At 41.9% G+C, this 20,871-nt stretch overlaps 1 protein-coding gene across 4 annotated transcripts in view; it reads left to right on the top strand.

Moving 5' to 3' along the window:
• LOC141096337 (uncharacterized) overlaps positions 1-20,871 on the top strand; it is a 252,395-nt gene that overhangs the window by 149,472 nt on the left and 82,052 nt on the right. For all 4 annotated transcript variants that reach the window (XM_073582871.1, XM_073582872.1, XM_073582873.1 and 1 more), the window contains 2 exons: positions 7,310-7,435; positions 18,632-18,703. In XM_073582871.1, coding sequence (XP_073438972.1) covers positions 7,310-7,435; positions 18,632-18,703 — 198 coding nt within the window. The remainder of the gene's footprint in view (positions 1-7,309; positions 7,436-18,631; positions 18,704-20,871) is intronic.

Here is a 20,871-nt window from a genome sequence, read left to right as displayed (position 1 = left end):
ACGATGCCTGCACAGACCCCCGCAGCCTGCACAGACCCCCAGACAGTCAGCACAGACCACCGGCAGGCCGACATAGCCCCCCGGCAGGCCGGTACAGCCCCCCGGGCAGTCCGCACAGACCCGCGGGCAGTCGGCACATACCCCCGGGCAGTCGGCACAGACCTCCGGACAGTCGGCACAGACCACCGGCAGGCCGGTAAAGACCCCTGGGCAGTCCGCACAGCCCCCCGGCAGGCCGGTACAGACCCCCGGCAGTCTGCACAGACTCCCGGACAGTCGGCACAGACCCCCGGACAGTCGGCACAGACCACCGGCAGGCCGGCACAGCCCCCCGGCAGGCCGGTACAGACCCCCGGCAGTCCGCACAGACCCCCGCACAGTCGGCACAGACCACCGGCAGGCCGGCACAGACCCCCGGAAGGCCCGAACTGACGACGCATCATGATGCGCACAGAACGCGCATCATGATGACGTCATTTCGGCAGCCAATCACAGCCACAACAGTGGCTCATTGCATTATGGGAACTTCCGATTCCGATATCCGATATTGAAAAAATATCGGTACTCGGTATCGGACTTTCGATACAGCGAATATCGGCCGATACCCGATATTTGCAGTATCGGAATGCTCAACACTAGTCATAATTAGAATGAGAATAAATAATAACAATTTAGAGATTATTAATATAATCTAGTTCTGGTCTTCTGTGTGTTAAAAAATACTAATCTTGAAATAATCATTATTACAACGTAAGGGTGTCCACTAGATGGGACTTAATTTATAGAAGCAGTCCCATGAACATTTTTATTGGCTTATCCTATGTGAATGTACATGTAATGTAGGTGAATTAATATACTCACCAAACAGTATCTTCCCTGGTTATCAGCACCACTCTGGTTCTCTTCTACTCACGTGACAATTATTCCAACTTGCTGAATCACCCTGAGGTTTATGTCTGAACCAGAAGTCACTTTTACAATGTAAATCTATAGAACCTTGTTCTGAAACGCCATAGATTTACTTTATTATTATTATTCATTTATAAAGCACCATTGATTCCATGGTGCTGTACATGAGAAGGGGTTACATACAAAGTACAGATATCACTTACAGTAAACAAACTAACAATGACAGACTGATACAGAGGGGAGAGGACCCTGCCCTTTCGGGCTTACATGCTACAGGATGGTTGGGAAGGAGACAGTAGGTTGGTGGGTTGCAGCAGTTCCGGTGTTGGTTGAGGTGATATCTCCGGTAGTGGTGGGAGAGAAGGAGGTAGCGGGGTCATTGCAGGCTGCAGACTTTCTTGAAGAGGTGGGTTTTCAGGTTCCGTCTGAAGGATCCAAATGTGGTTGATAGTCGGACATGTTGGGACAAAAAATTCCAGAGGATGGGGGGGCAATTCGGGAGAAGTCTTGGAGGCGGTTGGGTGAGGAGCAAATAAGTGTGGAGGAGAGAAGGAGGTCTTGGGAGGACTGGAGATTACGTGAGGGAAGGTATCAGGAAATTAGTTTAGAGACATATGGGGGAAACAAATTATAGATGGCCTTGTAGGTCAGTATTAGTAATTTGAACTGGATACGCTGAGGGAATGGGAGCCAGTGAAGAGATTTGCAGAGGGGAGAAGCGGAGGAGTAGCGAGGAGAAAGATGAATTAGTCGGACAGCAGAGTTAAGGATGGACTGGAGAGGTGCGAGGGTGTTAGCAGGGAGACCACAGAAAAGGATGTTGCAGTAGTCGAGGCGGGAGATGATGAGGGCATGCACAAGCATTTTAGTAGATTGAGGGTTGAGGAAAGGACGGATTCTGGAAATATTTTTGAGCTGGAGGTGACAGGAGGTTGAAAGAGCTTTGATGTGCGGTTTGAAGGACAGGGCAGAGTCAAAGGTTACTCCTAGGCAGTGAACTTCTGGTACTGGGGAAAACGTGATGTCATTAATTGTTATAGCTAGGTCGGGTAAGGAGGATCTGTGAGATGGAGGAAAGATGATGAGTTCACATTTGTCCACATTGAGCTTGAGGATGCGAGAGGAGAAGAAGGAGGCTATGGCTGATAGACACTCTGGGATTCTGGAAGCAGAGAGGAGACGTCTGGGCCAGAGAGGTAGATCTGAGTGTCATCAGCATAAAGGTGGTACTGGAATCCGTGGGACTTTATGAGTTGGCCAAGACCAAGTGTATAGATTGTGTATAAAATGCAACTTCAGACTCATAGGCCAGAGTCATCTGAAAGTCAAAATAGCTGTCACATGAGAGCGAAGAGGACAAGAACAATACTGGAAACCAGGGTTGATGCCGATTGGTAAGTATATTAATTCACCTACACTTCATGTACATTCACACTAGATAAGCCAATGAAAAGTTTAATGAGCGTGCTTCTTTAATTAAAACATTATAGATTCAAATAAGAGCAGGAATCCGATCTATTATTTCCACCCACATTGGGAACATATTTGAACTTCAGTTCATAAAATATACACAATCTGAGACAATTAACCCCTATAGTCACAATGCACTTTTATCCAATGTATCTCATACTAAACTGATTAAATACAGTTGTGCTCAAAAGTTTACATACTCTGGCAGAACTTTTGCTTTCTTGGCCTTTTTTCAGAGAATATGAATGATAACACCAAAACTTTTTCTCCACTCATGGTTAGTGGTTGATTGAAGCCATTTATTGTCAAACTACTGTGTTTTCTCTTTTTAAAATTATAATGACAACTAAAACATCAAAATGACCCTGATCAAAAGTTCACATACCCCATTTTTTAATACCATGTATTGCCCCCTCTAAAATCAATGACAGCTTGAAGTCTTTTGTGGTAGTTGTGGATGAGGTTCTTTATTTTCTCAGATAGTAAAGCTGCCCACTCTTCTAAGCCTCCAGTTCCTGTAAATTCCTGGGCTGTCTATCATAAACTGCACGCTTGAGATCTCCCCAGAGTGGCTCAATGATATTGACATCAGAAGAATGCTGGCCAATCAAGCACAGTGATACTGTTGTTTTTAAACCAGGTGTTCGTACTTTTGGCAGTGTGGACAGATACCAAGTCCTGCTGGAGAATGAAATTTCCATCCACAAAAAGCTTGTCATCAGAGGAAAGCATGAAGTGCTTTAAAATTTCCTGGTATACGGTTGCGCTGACTTTGGTCTTGATAAAACACAGTGGACCTAGACCAGCAGATGACATGGCTCCACAAACCATCACTGATTGTGGAAACTACACACTAGACCTCAAGCATTGGATTGTGTGCCTCTCCACTCTCCCTCCAGACTCTGAGTCCTTGATTTCAAAGGGAAATGCAAAATTTACTTTAATCTGAAAACAACACCTTGGACCAATGAGCAACAGTCCAGTTCTTTTTCTCCTTGGCCCAGGCAAGACACATCTGGCATTGTCTATTGGTCATGAATGGCTTGTCACAAGGTATGCGACACTTCTAGCCCATGTCCCGGATACATCTGTGTGTGGTGGCTCTTGAAGCAATGACTCCAGCAGCAGGTCACTCCTTGTGAATCTCCCCCAAATTTTTGAATGGCCTTTTCTTAACAATCCTTTCAAGGCTGCGGTTATCCTGGTTGCTTGTGCACCTTTTTCTACCACACTTTTTCCTTCCACTCAACTTTCCATTAATATGTGAACAGCCATCTTCTTTAGCAATGATCTTTTGTGGCTTACCCTCCTTGTGGAGTGTGTCAGTGACTGCCTTCTGGACATCTGTCAAATCAGCAGTCTTCCCCATGATTGTGGAACCTACTCAAACAGACTAAGGGACCTTTGTAGACACTTAGGAAGCCTTTACAGGTGTTTTTTGTTAATTATTCTAATTTACTGAGATAATGACTTTTGGGTTTTCATTGCCTGTAAGCTATAATCATCAACATTAACAGAAATAAACACTTGAAATAGATCACTCAGTTTGTAATGTCTCTATATAATATATGTTTTCCTTTTAATATTGAAGAACTGAAGTAAATTAACTTTTCGATGATAGTCTAATTTTGTGAGAAGCACTTGTTGTGTGTGTATGTATATATATATATATATATATATATATATATATATATATAAATAAATAAATAAATATATATATATATATATATATATAATAGACTGAACAAAATATAACCGCTCCCATTTTCATGACCACTCTAAAATGTGCAGTTTTATCGCCCAGCATAACGCCATAGATGTTGCAAATTTTGAGGGTGCGTGCAATTGGCATGTAGACTGCAGGAATGTTTGTGTCCATGAATTGAATGTCCATTTCTCTACCATAATCCGTCGCCAAAGACTTTTTAGATAATTTGGCAGTACATCCAACAGGCGTCTGAACCGCAGGCTGCCGTGTTGGCATATGACTTGTGCTTTGTGTGATGAGAGCTGACGGACTGCTCATTTCTATAGCTAAGCCTCTTATATGTCACCGCCAATGTATAGAGTGAGAATGGGGCTAACTTTTCTATTGAAATGAGCAGTCAGCCAGCCCCCATCACACACAGTCCTGGTAATGCACCAACACAGTAGTCATTCTCCTGTCTTGAGCACAGGACTGAAGAGAAGCTGCCACGACCTGGGACCATCAGTGAACGTGAAGTCTTGGTAGAACTTTGCTATCTAAAGTATATCAGTGACATAAAAATATTCTAATCATATTTTTTAATTACAAACCTTCTGCAAATTGACAAATTAACTGCAGAAAACAGAAAGATTAAGTTTGCTTTAATGGTCAGTGTAAAAACAAGAATATTTGAAAATGTTTAATGTGGAAAGTTATAAAAGGAAAAAAAAATATTTTGAATAAATATTTTTTATTAACCCCTTCATGACCGGAGGTATTTTCGTTTTTGCGTTTTCGTTTTTCGCTCCCCTTCTTCCCAGAGCCAAAACGTTTTTATTTTTCGGTCAATACGGCCATGTGAGGGTTTGTTTTGAACGACACCATTGGCTTTAACATATCATGTACTGGAAAACAGCAAAAAAAAATTCAAGTGCAGTGAAATTGCAAAAGAAAAGTGCAATTCCACAATTGTGTTTTGTTTTACTTTTTTATTATGTTCGCTAAATGCTAAAACTGCCCTGCCATTATGATTCTCCAGGTCATTACGAGTTCATTGACACCAAACATGTCTAGGTTCTTTTTTATCTAAGTGCTGAAAAAAAAATTCCAATGTTTGTTGAAAAAAAATGTGCCATTTTCCGATACCCATGTAAAGAAAATAGGATGCACCTATGGTAATAGGGTGCTACACCTTGTTGGAATATGAAAAATGCAAAAACAGGAAGAAAAAAGAACAAATAAAAAATGGCGTGCGCGCCTAATGCAAATCAATACATACAAATTTTTATTGAGAACCCAAAACAGACAACAAATTTAAAAACATCTAAAACCAAAATACGACATGATGATCCAAACATGTGCCAGTGCTTAGGTAATAAAAGATAATCTGAAAACACTAAATGCTCCAATAGGAGCAAAAGCTGTCATAAAAGAGGGATATGAACCCACGAACCTGTGTAGCTCAAGGAAAGAGGAGCCCCTGTCAAGACCAAGTGGGCAGTCAGTCCACATAAAGCAGGGGTGTGTGGGAAGACCCCACGCGTATCGCTGTGCACTGGCACTTTCTTCTCTGCAACCATACCATGCATTTTTCAATCTATTATTGGGCCCTTTATTAAGTGACTATATAGGTATAACTTTATAGGATTGGGTATTATGATCAGCCAGTAGTGATTTTGGCACTAAATGGTAATGGTTATTGGTGCATTATTAGGATTATTTAATGTTAATGGAGCTCCATACAGTTATTGTCCCTTGTAGACGCCATTTCCACTAGGGGTGTGATTGGTTCATCATGTTGTATTTTGGTTTTAGATGTTGTTAAATTTGTTGTCTGTTTTGGGTTCTCAATAAAAATTTGTATGTATTGATTTGCATTAGGTGTGCACTCCATTTTTTGTTTGGTCTTTTTTCTTCCTGTTTTTGCATTTTCCGATACCAATAGCGTTTCTATTTTTTCATGATATCAGGTTGGGTGAAGGCTTATTTTTCAAGTGCCGAGCTGATGTTTTTAATTATACCATTTTGGAGCAGATACAATCTTTTGATTGCCTGTTATTGCATTTTAATGCAATGTTGTGGTGACCAAAAAAAATGTAATTCTGGCGTTTTTACTTTTTTTCTTGTTATGCCGTTTAGCGATCGGGTTAATTCTTTCTTTATATTGATAGATTGGGCAATTCTGAATGCAGCGATACCAAATATGTGTATATTTGATTTTATTTTATTGTTTTATTTTGAATGGGGCGAAAGGGGGTGATTTGTACTTTTATATTTTTTTTTTTTATTTTTTTAATATTTAAAAAAAATATTTTTTTTTTACTTTAAGCATGCTTCAATAGTGTCCATGGAAGACTAGAAGCTGCCATAAGCTGATTGGCTCTGCTACATACCGGTGATGATCAGATCGCCAGTATGTAGCAGAATTACTCACTTGCTATGAGCGCTGACCATCGGGAGGAGCTCATAGCAGTCCGGAAGTGACAACCATAGAGGTCTGCTGAGACCTCTGGTTGTCATGCCAACCTATCAATGACCTTCGATCATATGACGGGGTCACCGATGGGTGGGATTTCCGGCGTGCTTGTAGGAAGCGCATTTTTAAATCCCAGAGTTTGACAGCGGCATTTAACTCGTTAACAATCGCAGGAGGATCGCCACTCCACCCACGATTGTTAGAGGCACATGTCTGCTGTTCAAAACAGCTAACAGGTGCTGGAAAAGATGTGTACTCAGCGCTGGAGCCCATGTCATAGGGAGGGTGTCCGAATTCGGCGTACTATTATGCCTGATGTCAGAAAGGGGTTAATATGTAATTTCTAGATTGTTCTTTTTTTTTTTATAAAAAAACAAAACCAATTTCAATTGTCTAACGATGTTTCACTTATTGCCAAAATCAAATAGATACATTAAGTAAGGAAAATAATGTTTGCAATCCTTTTTCTATGTAACTGCTGTACATTTTGTTATTTTATATAATTTTATAAAGAGCATACTCTCTAGAATTAAACCAGTTACCAAAGTAATGCATTCTAAATTAATAAGTGGATTACTTTTGAAGTGAACATTGTATTTGGCTGAAGTGATTAATATTCATTGTTTGCCATAGGACATTCATCGGCAGCACAGCCCAATTTCATATAAAATACATTTTTCTGGTATTATTTCTATTACAGATTTCTTCATTTTACTTTTGTTCTTTCGGTGATTCCATTTTTAACCACGCTTTCTTTCCTCCTACAGAACTCTGTCATGGATATTGATATAGGACTGGAGATTAACAAGTTTCTAAATAACGAAAACTGGGACTCCAATAAAATGCAAATTATTCTTGAAAATGTTGTCTTTACTGATCCTAAAGATGATTTGGTATGATTTTGCTTTTAATCAATATGATTTTAATCTTTATTATTATTATTCATTAACTAATTATAAATGGAATGCCAAAAACAAAACACAAACTTTTCTTTTTTCTTTTTTTTTGACCGCAATAGTTAAATATTATATAGGTAATCATAACTATGTTAGGCTCTGTGCACATTTGCGTGGATGGCTCAGTTGAGAACCTCATTGAAGATATGGCCAAAAATACCAAACGCCATTGTCCACCCCATTAATTGGTGAAGTCCGTCTGGTCAAGCTGGTGTCCTGCATTCACGGCACCATTATTTTCCTATAACAATATAGAAATGTGGAAATAAGAACATAGATTGCAACAGACCGTACATGAACACAGCCTTACCTGTTGGTGCAATTCCTGGGATCAGAGCTCAAGACTGAACTAAATCACACACTAAATGAGACATTTTGAACAAACTCTGTTTGATAAAGGCAGGCAAAAATAGGTAATCTGGCACCAATCAAAAGTGCACACCTCTAAAATGGATAGGGTTGATTTCACCTTGCCAGTATAAGGCCTGTTTCACACTTCCGTTTTTGACCATCAGTCAAAATCCGCCGTTTTTGCAAAAAAACGGATCCGCCATTTTTTCGGCGGATCCGTTTTTTCCCCCATTAACTTGCATTACTGGCGGATCTTGACGGATGGCCATCCGTTGGATCCGTTTTTTTGCGGATCCGTCAATTTTTTTGCGTCCGCCGAGATGCCTGGACGGACCATGTAACGTTTTTTGTAGTGAAGGATCCGCATTTTTATACAGCGCATGCCCGGAGGAATGAAGTCAGGAAGAAATTTAACCCTGAAATCATTTCTGGCAGCCAGAGAAGAAAAAAAAATCTCTCTCTCTCTCTATCTCTCTCCTTCCCGTCCAAAAAACGGATCCTGTGGCATCCGTTCACATCAGTTAGGAACGGATCCGCTTTTCCACCTTTTTGGCGGATTTTAACTGACACATAAAACTGAAGTGTGAAACAGGCCTAAGGATCCACGGGTGCTGCACCAGAAGAAGCAGTCTTCAGGTAATCACATACAGTCATATGTAAAAGTTTGGGCACCCCTATTAATGTTAACTTTTTTTCTTTATAACAATTTTGGTTTTTGCAACAGCTATTTCAGTTTCATATATCTAATAACTGATGGACTCAGTTATATTTCTGGATTCAAATGAGGTTTATTGTACTAACAGAAAATGTGCAATCTGCATTTAAACAAAATTTGACCGGTGCAAAAGTATGGGCACCCTTATCATTTTCTTGATTTGAACACTCCTAACTACTTTTTACTGACTTCCTGAAGCACTAAATTGGTTTTGTAACCTCATTGAGCTTTGAACTTCATAGCCAGGTGTATCAAATCATGATAAAAGGTATTTAAAGTGGCCACTTGCAAGTAGTTCTCCTATTTGATTCTCCTATGAAGAGTGGCATCATGGGCTCCTCAAAACAACTCTCAAATGATCTGAAAACAAAGATTATTCAACATAGCTTTTCAGGGGAAGGATACAAAAAGTTGTCTCAGAGATTTAACCTGTCAGTTTCCACTGTGAGGAACATAGTAAGGAAATGGAAGAACACAGGTACAGTTCTTGTTAAGCCCAGAAGTGGCAGGCCAAGAAAAATATCAGAAAGGCAGAGAAGAAGAATGGTGAGAACAGTCAAGGACAATCCACAGACCACCTCCAAAGACCTGCAGCATCATCTTGCTGCAGATGGTGTCACTGTGCATCGGTCAACAATACAGCGCATGCATAACGCCTTTTTGTATGACCAAGCAACTCAATCTTTGTTTCATCAGTCCACAGGACCTTCTTCCAAAATGTAACTGGCTTGTCCAAATGTGCTTTTGCATACCTCAGGTGACTCTGTTTGTGGCGTGCTTGCAGAAACGGCTTCTTTCACATCACTCTCCCATACAGCTTCTCCTTGTGCAAAGTGCGCTGCATTGTTGACCGATGCACAGTGACACCATCTGCAGCAAGATGATGCTGCAGGTCTTTGGAGGTGGTCTGTGGATTGTCCTTGACTGTTCTCACCATTCTTCTTCTCTGCCTTTCTGATATTTTTCTTGGCCTGCCACTTCTGGGCTTAACAAGAACTGTACCTGTGTTCTTCCATTTCCTTACTATGTTCCTCACAGTGGAAACTGACAGGTTAAATCTCTGAGACAACTTTTTGTATCCTTCCCCTGAAAAGCTATGTTGAATAATCTTTGTTTTCAGATCATTTGAGAGTTGTTTTGAGGAGCCCATGATGCCACTCTTCATAGGAGAATCAAATAGGAGAACTACTTGCAAGTGGCCACTTTAAATACCTTTTCTCATGACTTGATACACCTGGCTATGAAGTTCAAAGCTCAATGAGGTTACAAAACCAATTTAGTGCTTCAGGAAGTCAGTAAAAAGTAGTTAGGAGTGTTCAAATCAAGAAAATGATAAGGGTGCCCATACTTTTGCACCGGTCAAATTTTGTTTAAATGCAGATTGCACATTTTCTGTTAGTACAATAAACCTCATTTGAATCCGGAAATATAACTGAGTCCATCAGTTATTAGATATATGAAACTGAAATAGCTGTTGCAAAAACCAAAATTGTTATAAAGAAAAAAGGTTAACATTAATAGGGGTGCCCAAACTTTTACATATGACTGTATAGGATGAATGGAGGCACGCTCTGTCCCGTTTACTTTATTCAAGCAAGATTAAAATGTAGATGGAAGAGAGTGGGTCATATGGAGAACGACGGCCGTTTCACATCTAACTAACTGATGCTTCAATGGGTCCAGGTACGGCAAGATGTGGAAAGACCTCTGATTTACTGTATACATGACACACCTGTCTTCACACGTCACACAAAACTTTGCAAGGATAAAGCTTACATTTAGGCACAAACCTACAAATCGAGATTGTAAAAACACTTAGCAGCAGCAGTTTGGAAAGGTTACCTGCTTATTTAGGTAAGTAAACCCTCTCGAAACCTGCAAATCCGAGCCCCTCAGGGTCTGAATGTGCATCTCAGACATGTTCAATAAGTCTGTTGGAACCTTTTCCCAATGAAATAGACTTTAAATGTTCCCTAAATCTGACACAGAGTTGTCTGTTTTCCCAATATAATACAAGCCTCAAGGACAAAAAATAAAGAACATCACATAAGTTTGACCGGAGATGAAATCAGAAACCTGCTGTGTTATTGCACATAACCTGAGAGGACTAACATTCAGATGAAAAAAGCCGAACTTCCTAAATAACATTTCACACCATTTTGGATTTTTTCAACCCATTTTTGGATTTTGTTTTGATACGATTCCTGACCAAGGTGTCTTTCAAATTCATACACCGTTTTCGTGCTGTCACTTCAGCTAGATCTTTATCTGAATCTAATACATGCCAATCACTTAAGATTGCTGAACGAATTATGTTGTCCATCGGGCCATATTTCAAATTAAAGATTAATCTTTTTTGTTTCTCTTTTTTCCGTTGTATACTAGCATGTCACAGTACGTCATTCTGATTAACACATTTTACCCTCTCCAATGCTTCTTCCAAAAAAGAATCAGGGCAACCTCTAAAAGAGAATCTTCCCCTAAGCTCATTTGCTTGTGCCTCAAAACGACCATTATGAGTATTAATTTTTCTTAAACTAGGAAATTGACTATATGGGACTGACCTTTTAGTGTGAAATGGATGAGCACTTTTAAAATGTAGAAGGGAATTGGTAGAGGCTGGCTTTCTAAAAGTCACCAGAATGCCATTATTAACACAAATTTTAAAGGGAAGGTGCCGTGTTTTTTCATAATTTAATGTAAAAAAGAAAAAAGTATAAAAAGATATTGTCCCCTAAGCTTGACTCAGTGATGTGTATGGTTTGTTTTTTTTACTATATTAATGCAGCCACTGGGGGCTGCCATCTTACCTTTCTGGCTGCTGAACGACACTTTCCATGCTCATTTACGGCAGTCCCTGGGCATAAGACATAACGGTCGGCTCCCGACCCTATCTCTATCATTGCAGCAGCATCAGGAGTGAACTGGGCACGCCTCTGTGGGCAGCTCAATTCACAGCTGTAGGTGTGGCCAGGCGCCATCTTATTAGAGCCCAGTGCTTTCCTTTTAGCTCCATTTACACTCTGTTGCAAGCACTGTTATCACTGATGCTGTACTGTTCCAGCATAAGGGCTTGGATGTTCACTCTGCACATACCAGCTGCAGGAGAGGACCTAGGACGAGCTCCTGGAGACCAAGCTGCTCTTTCCAAAACACCCGACCAGCTGCTGCCCCTGCAAAACAAAGGAGGAGCTGCTCCCTGCTGATTCAAAACACTTGGCAATCTGCTGGACATCTAATTCTCTCCTGTGTGATATGGACTGCAGAGCCGTGTATCTAATCCTCTCCTGTGTGATACTGACTGCTGAGCCGTGTATCTAATCCTATCCTGTGTGATACTGACTGCTGAGCTGTGTATCTAATCCTATCCTGTGTGATACAGTCTGCTGAGCCGTGTATCTAATCCTCTCCTGTGTGATACTGACTGCTGAGCCGTGTATCTAATCCTATCCTGTGTGATACTGACTGCTGAGCTGTGTATCTAATCCTATCCTGTGTGATACAGTCTGCTGAGCCGTGTATCTAATCCTATCCCGTGTGATACTGCTCTCCTGAAATACTCTGTGCTGCTATCACCCTGCTGGATTTATGTGTGATCTACATTGTGGTATTGTGTGAAGTATATGGTGGTATTATGTGTGAAGTATATGGCGGTATTATGTGAGAACACTATGGCAGTATTATCTGCTAAAAGGGGACCCATTCTAGGGTGGTTCTGGCTGAGCACCTGCACACGGGTCAGGGGTAATAGGTGCAGTCAGGGGAGGGCTGGTGAGGCAGCTGAAGAGAGGGGTCTCATTTTTATCATTACTGAATGGCTCCATTTCCCCCCAGCCTGCTTCCCAGCATCACCCCGGACTGCGCCTGTAACCTCGCTTTCACACATCACCAGGACAGGATCTGAGGAGGGGAATGGGGTCTTTGCATGCAAAGTCTGGATCAGAGCAGGCCATCAATCAGCAGAAATGTTTCCTGGATTTCTGTGGTGCTGTCACCCTGCTCCTCCCCCATATATCCCCCTCTGTGCCCCCATAGACCAGCACACTGCTCTCCTAAAATACTCTGTGCTGCTGTCACCCTGCTCCCAGAATCCTTGCTGCCTGCCATCCTCGGTGACCGAAGACCCCATTCCTCTCCTCAGATCCTGTCCTGGCGATGTGTGAAAGCGAGGCGACAGGGGCCTGATGTATGGTGGAAGGAGCAGGGCGACAGCAGCACAGAGTATTTCAGGAGAGCAGTGTGCTGGTCTATGGGGGGGCACCCTGTTCAGTGCCAGGGATTGTACATAGAGCGCTGTGTTTTATACACATGGATGGACCGTCTGCTTGTCTGCTCCACAGAAATCCAGGAAACATTTCTTCTGATTGATGACCTGTTCTGATCCAGACTTTGCATGCAAAGACAGTCAGCAACTTTGCAGGCCCCATCAAAATGGCTGCTCACTGTGTTCCTAGATGTCATCCTCTCTTTTCCCTTAGCAAACACCCAGAAGGGGAGGAGAGGAGTGACACCACACCCATGTCAGAAGATTCCGCCCATAATTACTGCAGGGCAGTAATGTGAGCTAGTTGTACACTAGGTTTTTGTGCCAAATTTCAGTAGCTGCTCCCCCTAGTGTTAACAAGTGGAAATGCCAAACTTTTAAAAATTATTTTTCACATTTTGCAAAATTAAAAACAAATGATAATATATTTTAAGAACATGTAAACATTAATTCTTTACATTTTTTCAACTGCTGAAAAAAAAATTTTTGGATGGCACCTTCCCTTTAACATCTTAAAAATCTAATTCGGAATTGCCAAAAGTAGATGTAAACCACATATTCATCGAATTGATGTTGTTCAAATAATTCACCAAGTTATGGTACTGATTTTTTGTTCCTGCCCAAACTTTAAAAATGTCATCCACATACCTTAGGTGTGTTCTCTATAGAGGGTTTGGTCTTTCCATGTCTTGCCATACCTGGACCAGTTGAAGCATCAGTTAGACGTGAAACTGCCGTCTTTCTCCATTAGACCCACTCTGCTGCATCCATGTTTTAATTTTGGTTGAGTAAAGAAAATTTTACAGGACATAGAGTGCCACTTTTCAACTTGTATGTGATTCTCTTTGATAAAGAACACTAATTTAGTATCAGATAACCCACTCAAAAACACTGTTAGGAGTTTCTGTACTAGGCCGCCTGTCGGAAAGCCACATGTACTCCTAAAGAACAAAGCTTAACTTCATAACCAGCAATGCAGCTAAGGCACTGATATGAATGTGGAATATTTCTACTGCCCAAAATGATACTGGTGGCTACATCATGGCATAATTCAGGAATACTGATTCTGAAATCAGTGACTTAGTTGATGAGGAATAGAGAAACTAATCTACTACTTTTCCATTTAAATAAACTGAGCTCTGGGCAAATTTTTTTTAACGTTGTCTTCTCAAGTTCTTGAATCATTTTTCACACAGCTGACATGCTCGCTCCAATACTTCAACCAGAGGCACCTTTACTATTACAGCATCAGAGGAAGGTGGCTGTGCCAGATCGTAAGCTAACAGTGCACTCAAATGATCTGGCCAATTGTAGAGCAGTGTTTAACAGCTCAGCGATGTTCATACTGGTCTTGATGAGGGGGTGTGATGGAGTCAGATAATGTGTGCCTGTGTGCTAGAGTCAGAGTTGCATGCCTCTGAATGAATCAGGCGCATCTGAAAAGTGGCGTTTGCCTCTTCACAAATTTTACTCCAGTCAGGGACTGAGGTAAGATTTCTGGCATTAGGTACACTACAGCTCTTTATGAATAAGTCCCCGTTCTGCCTCAGCTCTGCCCACGTTGGTGGAGCTGAGTGAAACTGGTGCAAAAACAACAAAAGTAGCAACATTTTTGCACAACTCTGATGTGCAAACATTTTGCAATTTTTCAAAGTGATATACACCAGAATTTTTGGATAATTGTTTTGATCAGTCAGGAGTCTCAGGACCTAAGCATGTGCAGCCACCACTGCCAAACCGCAGCAGTGGGTGGTAACCTAGCCAATGAGTCAAGAATAAAATTAACATCCGCTCTATTTGTGAGTAGAGAGAGTATTTTGAATAGCAATTAAATTATTTAATCAACTTTGCAATTTTATCCTTTAACCCCTTAATGTCCAATAACGGACAATATATTCAACTATAATCACAGGAACATCAAGCTGCTTGGAGATGGTCTTATAACTTTTACCTTTAACCTGTTTGTCTATAATTTTCAGTCTAATCTCCTGAGACAACTCTTTCCTTCGCTTCCTCTGGTCCATGTTGAGTGTGATACACATCATGTCACCAAACAGCACAGTATCTGTAGCCCTCTATACAGGCCACTCACTGATTCCAAGATTGTAGTCACCTGTGATGCTAATTAGTGGACACACCTTGATGTAACATGTCTCTTTTATCTCATTATTTTTAGGGATACCATCATTTCTGTCCAGGCCTATTTCATGAGTTTATTTTTTTTCTTTATTTTGTGGAAGCAAGGGTGAAAAGCAATGTCTGACTTTCATTTGTTCATTTTCATAGATTTTTGATTTATTATTACTTTGTCAGATTCAAGGTATTTCTGTGACCATTGTGGGTTTTTCTATCATTAAATGAGAGGTACCTCGTGTGTGTGTGTATTTATGCCTGAGCCAGACACAACTGATTTGTACAGGTCCAGTGTCCATAGCAGTGTGTTCATGACTTTTTCATGTTCACTTGATATTGTCAAGATCCCAGTGCAGGTTTTGACCTGCACGTCAGGGGTTAATGTCTGGAGCTCAGTGCAGGCTTTGACCTGCATACCTGGGGTTAATTATTGTGGCCTCTCTTTGGCAGAGCTTTTTACAGCCCTGAGAAACTCCAATCCCTGTCAGTTATACTTTTGCCTTTGGCCGAGTGTTGTGACCCCTGTGTGCCTGTTCGTTGTCTTACAGCTTGCTTATATGGTTCTGATCCAGTTCTGTCCCCCGTTGTGAGTTTGCCTATTGATTCTGTACTGTATATCTGCTTCTCTGGTTTCTGACTTCTTGGCTACATTTTGACTATCCGTTCTGTCTTGCCCTTTGGTAATTGTCATGATCTCAACGGGCTCCTGCGCTTCTTGGGATTTGCGAACTATTACCGGAGATTCATTAAAGGTTTCTCTCAAGTGGTTAAACCACTCACAGATCTTACCCAGAAGGGGGCTGATGTAAAAAATTGGTCGGAACTCGCTAAGGAGTCCTTCTCAGCTCTTAAGAAATGTTTCATGTCCGCCCTGGTGTTGGTCCAGCCAGACTCGTCCAAACCATTTATTGTGGAGGTGGATGCTTCTGAAGTAGGGGTGGGGGCAGTGTTGTCCCAAGGTCCGGCCACCCTTACTAATCTCAAGCCCTGTGCCTTCTTCTCCAAGAAGTTCTCATCCGCCGAGAGAAACTATGATGTAGGCAATAGAGAACTTCTTGCGGTCAAGCTGGCATTCGAAGAATGGAGGCACTTTTTGGAAGGGGCGGCTCACCCTATCACTGTTATCACGGATCACAAAAATTTGACATACCTTGAATCTGCTAAGAGGCTTACTCCTAGACAAGCCCGTTGGTCACTTTTTTTTTTTCATGCTTTCAATTCTCCATTACTTTTCGACCAGGGTCCAAAAATGTTAAATCGGATGCCCTGTCCAGAAGTTTTGACCCGGTGTCTCCCCCCGAGCCGCCGTTCTCCATTCTTCCCCCAGGGGTGGTAGTGGCGGGGATCTCATCAGAGTTGGAACAAGAAATTTTGAGGGCTCAGTTCCTAGCTCCGACGACCAGGCCAGTGGATAAATTGTTTGTTCCAGATTTATTGCGGCCTAGACTTCTGCAGGAGTTTCATGAGTCTAGGCTGAGTGCTCGTCCCGGTATCACGGCCACTAGAGAGGCAGTAGCCAGGGTTTTTTGGTGGCCTTCACTGGGGTCCGATGTCAAGAAATTAATTGCTGCTTGTGGAGTTTGTGCCCGTTCCAAAAGCTCGCATAACTGGCCGGCAGGGGAACTCATACCTTTACCAGTTCCTCATAGGCCATGGACTCATCTCTCCATGGATTTTATTACCGGTCTTCCACCTTCCAGGGGCAATACCGTGATCTGGGTGGTGGTGGATAGGTTTTCAAAACAGGCCCATTTCATTCCCTTGGCAGCACTACCCTCAGCAGAAACATTGTCAAGGTTGTTCGTGCAGCCTGTGGTCCGATTGCATGGGGTACCCCTGAATGTGGTGTCTGACAGATGTGTGCAGTTTGTGGCCAAATTTTAGAGGGCATTCTGAATGAAATTGGGCATTTCACTCTGCTTCTTGTCGGCATATCACCTGGAGAGTAATGGTCAGACGGAATGCACCAATCAATCCCTAGAACAAATTCTCAGGTGTCTGACCTCCGCCAGACAGGGGGATTGGTGTGATGCGTTACCATTGGCGGAATCCGCTTTTAACAACCGGGTGAGTCAGTCCACCAACATGTCCCAATTCCTAATCAATTATAGGTTTAATCCTCATTTTGGGGAGTTTTCACGGGTGGATTCCAGTTGTCAAGGGGCAGAGGGGTTCATCCAACGATTAAAAAACCTCTGGGCTGAAGTCCAGCGTAATATCTCTCGGGCCCAGGGGAGGTACAAATATTTTGCTGACAAAAAGAGGGCCCCGGGACACATGTTTCAGGTGGGGGAGAAGGTTTGGCTTTCCACACGTAACATCAACTTGAAGGTACTGTCAGCTAAATTGGGACCAAAGTTCATTGGTCTGTACAAGATTGTGGAGATAGTCAACCCGGTGGCATATAGGTTGCGTCTCCCTGCCTCCTTAAAGATATCCAATGTGTTCCATAAATCTCTGTTGAAACCCGTGGGGTCTGTCAAGGAGGACTCCGAGTCTGTTGTTCCTCCAGTGTTGGAGAAGGGTCACTTGGAGTATGAGGTTGGACATATTGTGGACTCTCGGCGGGTGCACCGCTCTTTGCAGTACCTGGTCCACTGGAAGGGATATGGACCGGAGGATCGCTCATGGGTCCCTGCTCACTCTGTACATGCAGATCGCCTGGTTCGGGCTTTCCATGCCAAGTACCCGGGGAAGCCTGGGGGTCCAGAGGCCCCCCGTTGAGAAGGGGGTACTGTCATGATCCCAGTGCAAGTTTTGACCTGCACGTCAGGGGTTAATGTCTTGAGCTCAGTGCAGGCTTTGACCTGCACACCTGGGGTTAATTATTGTGGCCTCTCTTTGGTTCAGGCAGAGCTTTTTATAGCCCTGAGAAACTCCAATCCCTGTCAGTTATACTTTTGCCTTTGGCCGAGTGTTGTGACCCCTGTGTGCCTGTTTGTTGTCTTATAGCTTGCTTATATGGTTCTGATCCAGTTCTGTCCCCTGTTGTGAGTTTGCCTGTTGATTCTGTACTGTATATCTGCTTCTCTGGTTTCTGACTTCTTGGCTACGTCTTGACTATCCGTTCTGTCTTGCCCTTTGGTAATTGTCGTGCTTTGACCCCGGCCTGATCTGGTTTATGTCCCTGTCTATGCCAATTAGTAACATTGTTCCGTAGTTACCATTCTAGGAGTTTTCCTGCAGCTCCTAGCTCTCTGGAGTTTAGTCCACGCCCCCAGCAGTCACGTGCTTCAGGTCCTGTGGGTCTGAAGCACGCATCTTCTCTGCTGCTGCCCGATCCACAGGTATCTCTGAGCACAGTTTGTCTTACTCAGGACACGCGCACTGGCTCAGTGAGCAAGTGCAGTGCGGTGTCCCTGACAGATATACTTGATCTTTAGTAAGGTGCAGAGAAAACACAAGCTCACTGCTAAATGTATTTGATGAAAATTCAGCTTTAGGCAAACACAGCGAACCAAGTACAGTATATTATATTACTAGGGTATATTGTCCTAGTGGTTCCCATTAGAGCTGCACTCCTCCAGTGATAACAGATAATATAGCCAGGAACCTATGGAGAGGCAGTGATTCAGCCAAGTACTAAGACTACTAAAAAACAATAAAACAGCCTTTTGTTATATTTTATGTGTATAAAAAAGTAACATTCTTTTCTTTCCACTTATTAAAGGAACAAGAAAGTGTTGAACTGTTTAAAGGATTTCTCCAGCGGCTACTGAATAATGCAGATGAACGTGGCCTGGTATGTATTAAACTGCTTTAATAGGTAAAGAATAATATATAGCTAAATAATCATAAAAAAATATTTTTACAAAAACGTAAAATGCACTATTGTACTGTATTGTATCATATGTTTCATAACAGATAGGAGTAGTTGTAAGGTGATACAAATGTAGCCAAGTTTTCCTTAAAGGGGGTTTCCAAGTATGTTATGTAAGTCTGCAGTTACTCTATGTGACTGCAGACTTGCTTATCCTCACAGTCCTCACAAGTGAATTGAGTGATGCCATGCACATATTGTCATATTGTCAGAATATGGCTGGGATTATGCATATCACTTATTCGCTTCTAGTGACGGAATCGGAGACTCCTGACAGCACACGCGATGCGCAATGTGAGGATTCGCAAGTCTGAAGTCACATGTAGTAACTGCAGACTTTTATGCCAAACCTGGACAACCCCTTTTAGATAGCAGAGGACTGAGATATCATAGAGCAAAAAAAATTAATGTCTGACCTGACATTGATCAACAGATTGTGCAATGTTAAATTATTGTAATCCTCCTAAAGTGTGGCCATAGTAATGAAATTAAGTAAGCTAATCGTTTTATTAGGTACTCCTAGAGGTTTATCTCCATAAAGTAGTACAGTTGGACCAAGCTGGATAGTCCTACTAGTTACATTCCTGATTAATGTTTTCACCTCTCACCAAAATGTTTTTACCAAGGGACAAGTCCACCAGATATATTTCATATCGCCTAAAGAATCAAATTCCCTGAGGCATCTATAGGTTGTCTTGGGAGATATTTTATGTAATTATATCGGTGCATAATGTGCTCTGTGAAGGATCGTTAGAGACGTTTCTGTGAGTGACGTTTGGCTCCTGCCTTTGGATAGGATGTCACAATAGTGATTCCACCTCTCGATAGACATGGAACATTCCAAGTCATTTTCGAATTGTTCTATGAACTTTAACTTCTCCTTCCCAGGGGGTAAACTGAATATGGAATATAAGGTTGGAGTCACACAGAACGTATAAAAATACGGTCCGTTTTTCACGGACCAGAATCGCACAAATGTTTCATGAACAGTGATCCGCATGTCATCTGATTGAAATGCCAGGATGCGATTTTCTCACATCTAAGCATCCGTGTGACGTCCGTATGTCATCCGTATGACAAGATTTTCTCGCCGGCTTGCAAAATGGACATATAATGGAGCCCAATGACAGGTTAAAAAAAAAACGAAAGAATAGATATATACACATAGAATACACATATATATACGTCATTGAGACACATGCATATATATTTATAGTTCATAGAGTTCTACATAGCATAATAGCCGCTAAATCAATTGCCGGCTTCTGTAAAATCATTACAAAACCCGACATGAAATAACACATGGTTTACATACAGTGAACCATTTCATTTCACTTAGTGTTTTATATGTCTTTGACTAATAATTAGATAAAAGATTAGTGTATGTGTGTAAAATTTGGGGCATGTAGGTGTTAAATTAACGGGTAAATTCGTTGAAAAAAATTGCGTGGGCTCCCGTGATATTTTCTCCGCCAGAGAGGGAAAGCCGGAGAGTGAGGGCAGATATTAATAGCCTAGAGATGGACCATGGTTTTTACCCCCCCGGCTAAAAAAACCTGCCCCAGCCACCCCAGAAAAGGCGCATCTATAAGATGCGCCAATTCTGGCACTTAGCCTCTCTATTCCCATTGCCTTTAGCGGTGGCTCATGGGTTAATAATGGGTTAATGTCACCTTGCTATTGAAAGGTGACATTAAGCCAGGTTAATAATGGTGTGGTGTCAATAAGACACCTATCCATTATTAATCCTATAGTAGTAAAGGGTTAAAAAAAAGACACACACATTAATTAAAAATTATTTTAATGAAGTAATTACACAAACTTTTTGACCAAATTTATTATGCAGCCAATCCAACTGAATCCCTTGTTCTCCTGTAAAAAAAAATAAATAAAAATACAACAATATCCATACCTCTCCGCAATTCAGTCAGGTCCCCCGCTGCAATCCATCACAAGTGGTTAACTAGTTTATAACAGGGACCGGTGCTAATGCTACCGGCCCCGCTGTAAACCACTGCAGAATGAATGAAATCATGTCTGCGCAGCCTCCCCGGCTGACTGGAGATGAACTAATAAGCGTGGGAAAGTTT

The sequence above is a fragment of the Dendrobates tinctorius genome, unplaced genomic scaffold, assembly GCF_039654945.1.
Source record: "Dendrobates tinctorius isolate UK_male_01 unplaced genomic scaffold, ASM3965494v1 ptg000074l, whole genome shotgun sequence".
Classification (NCBI taxonomy): Eukaryota; Metazoa; Chordata; class Amphibia; order Anura; family Dendrobatidae; genus Dendrobates; species Dendrobates tinctorius.
The sequence above is the reverse complement of the archived record's forward strand: the minus strand, read 5'-3'. Positions and strand labels throughout refer to the sequence as shown.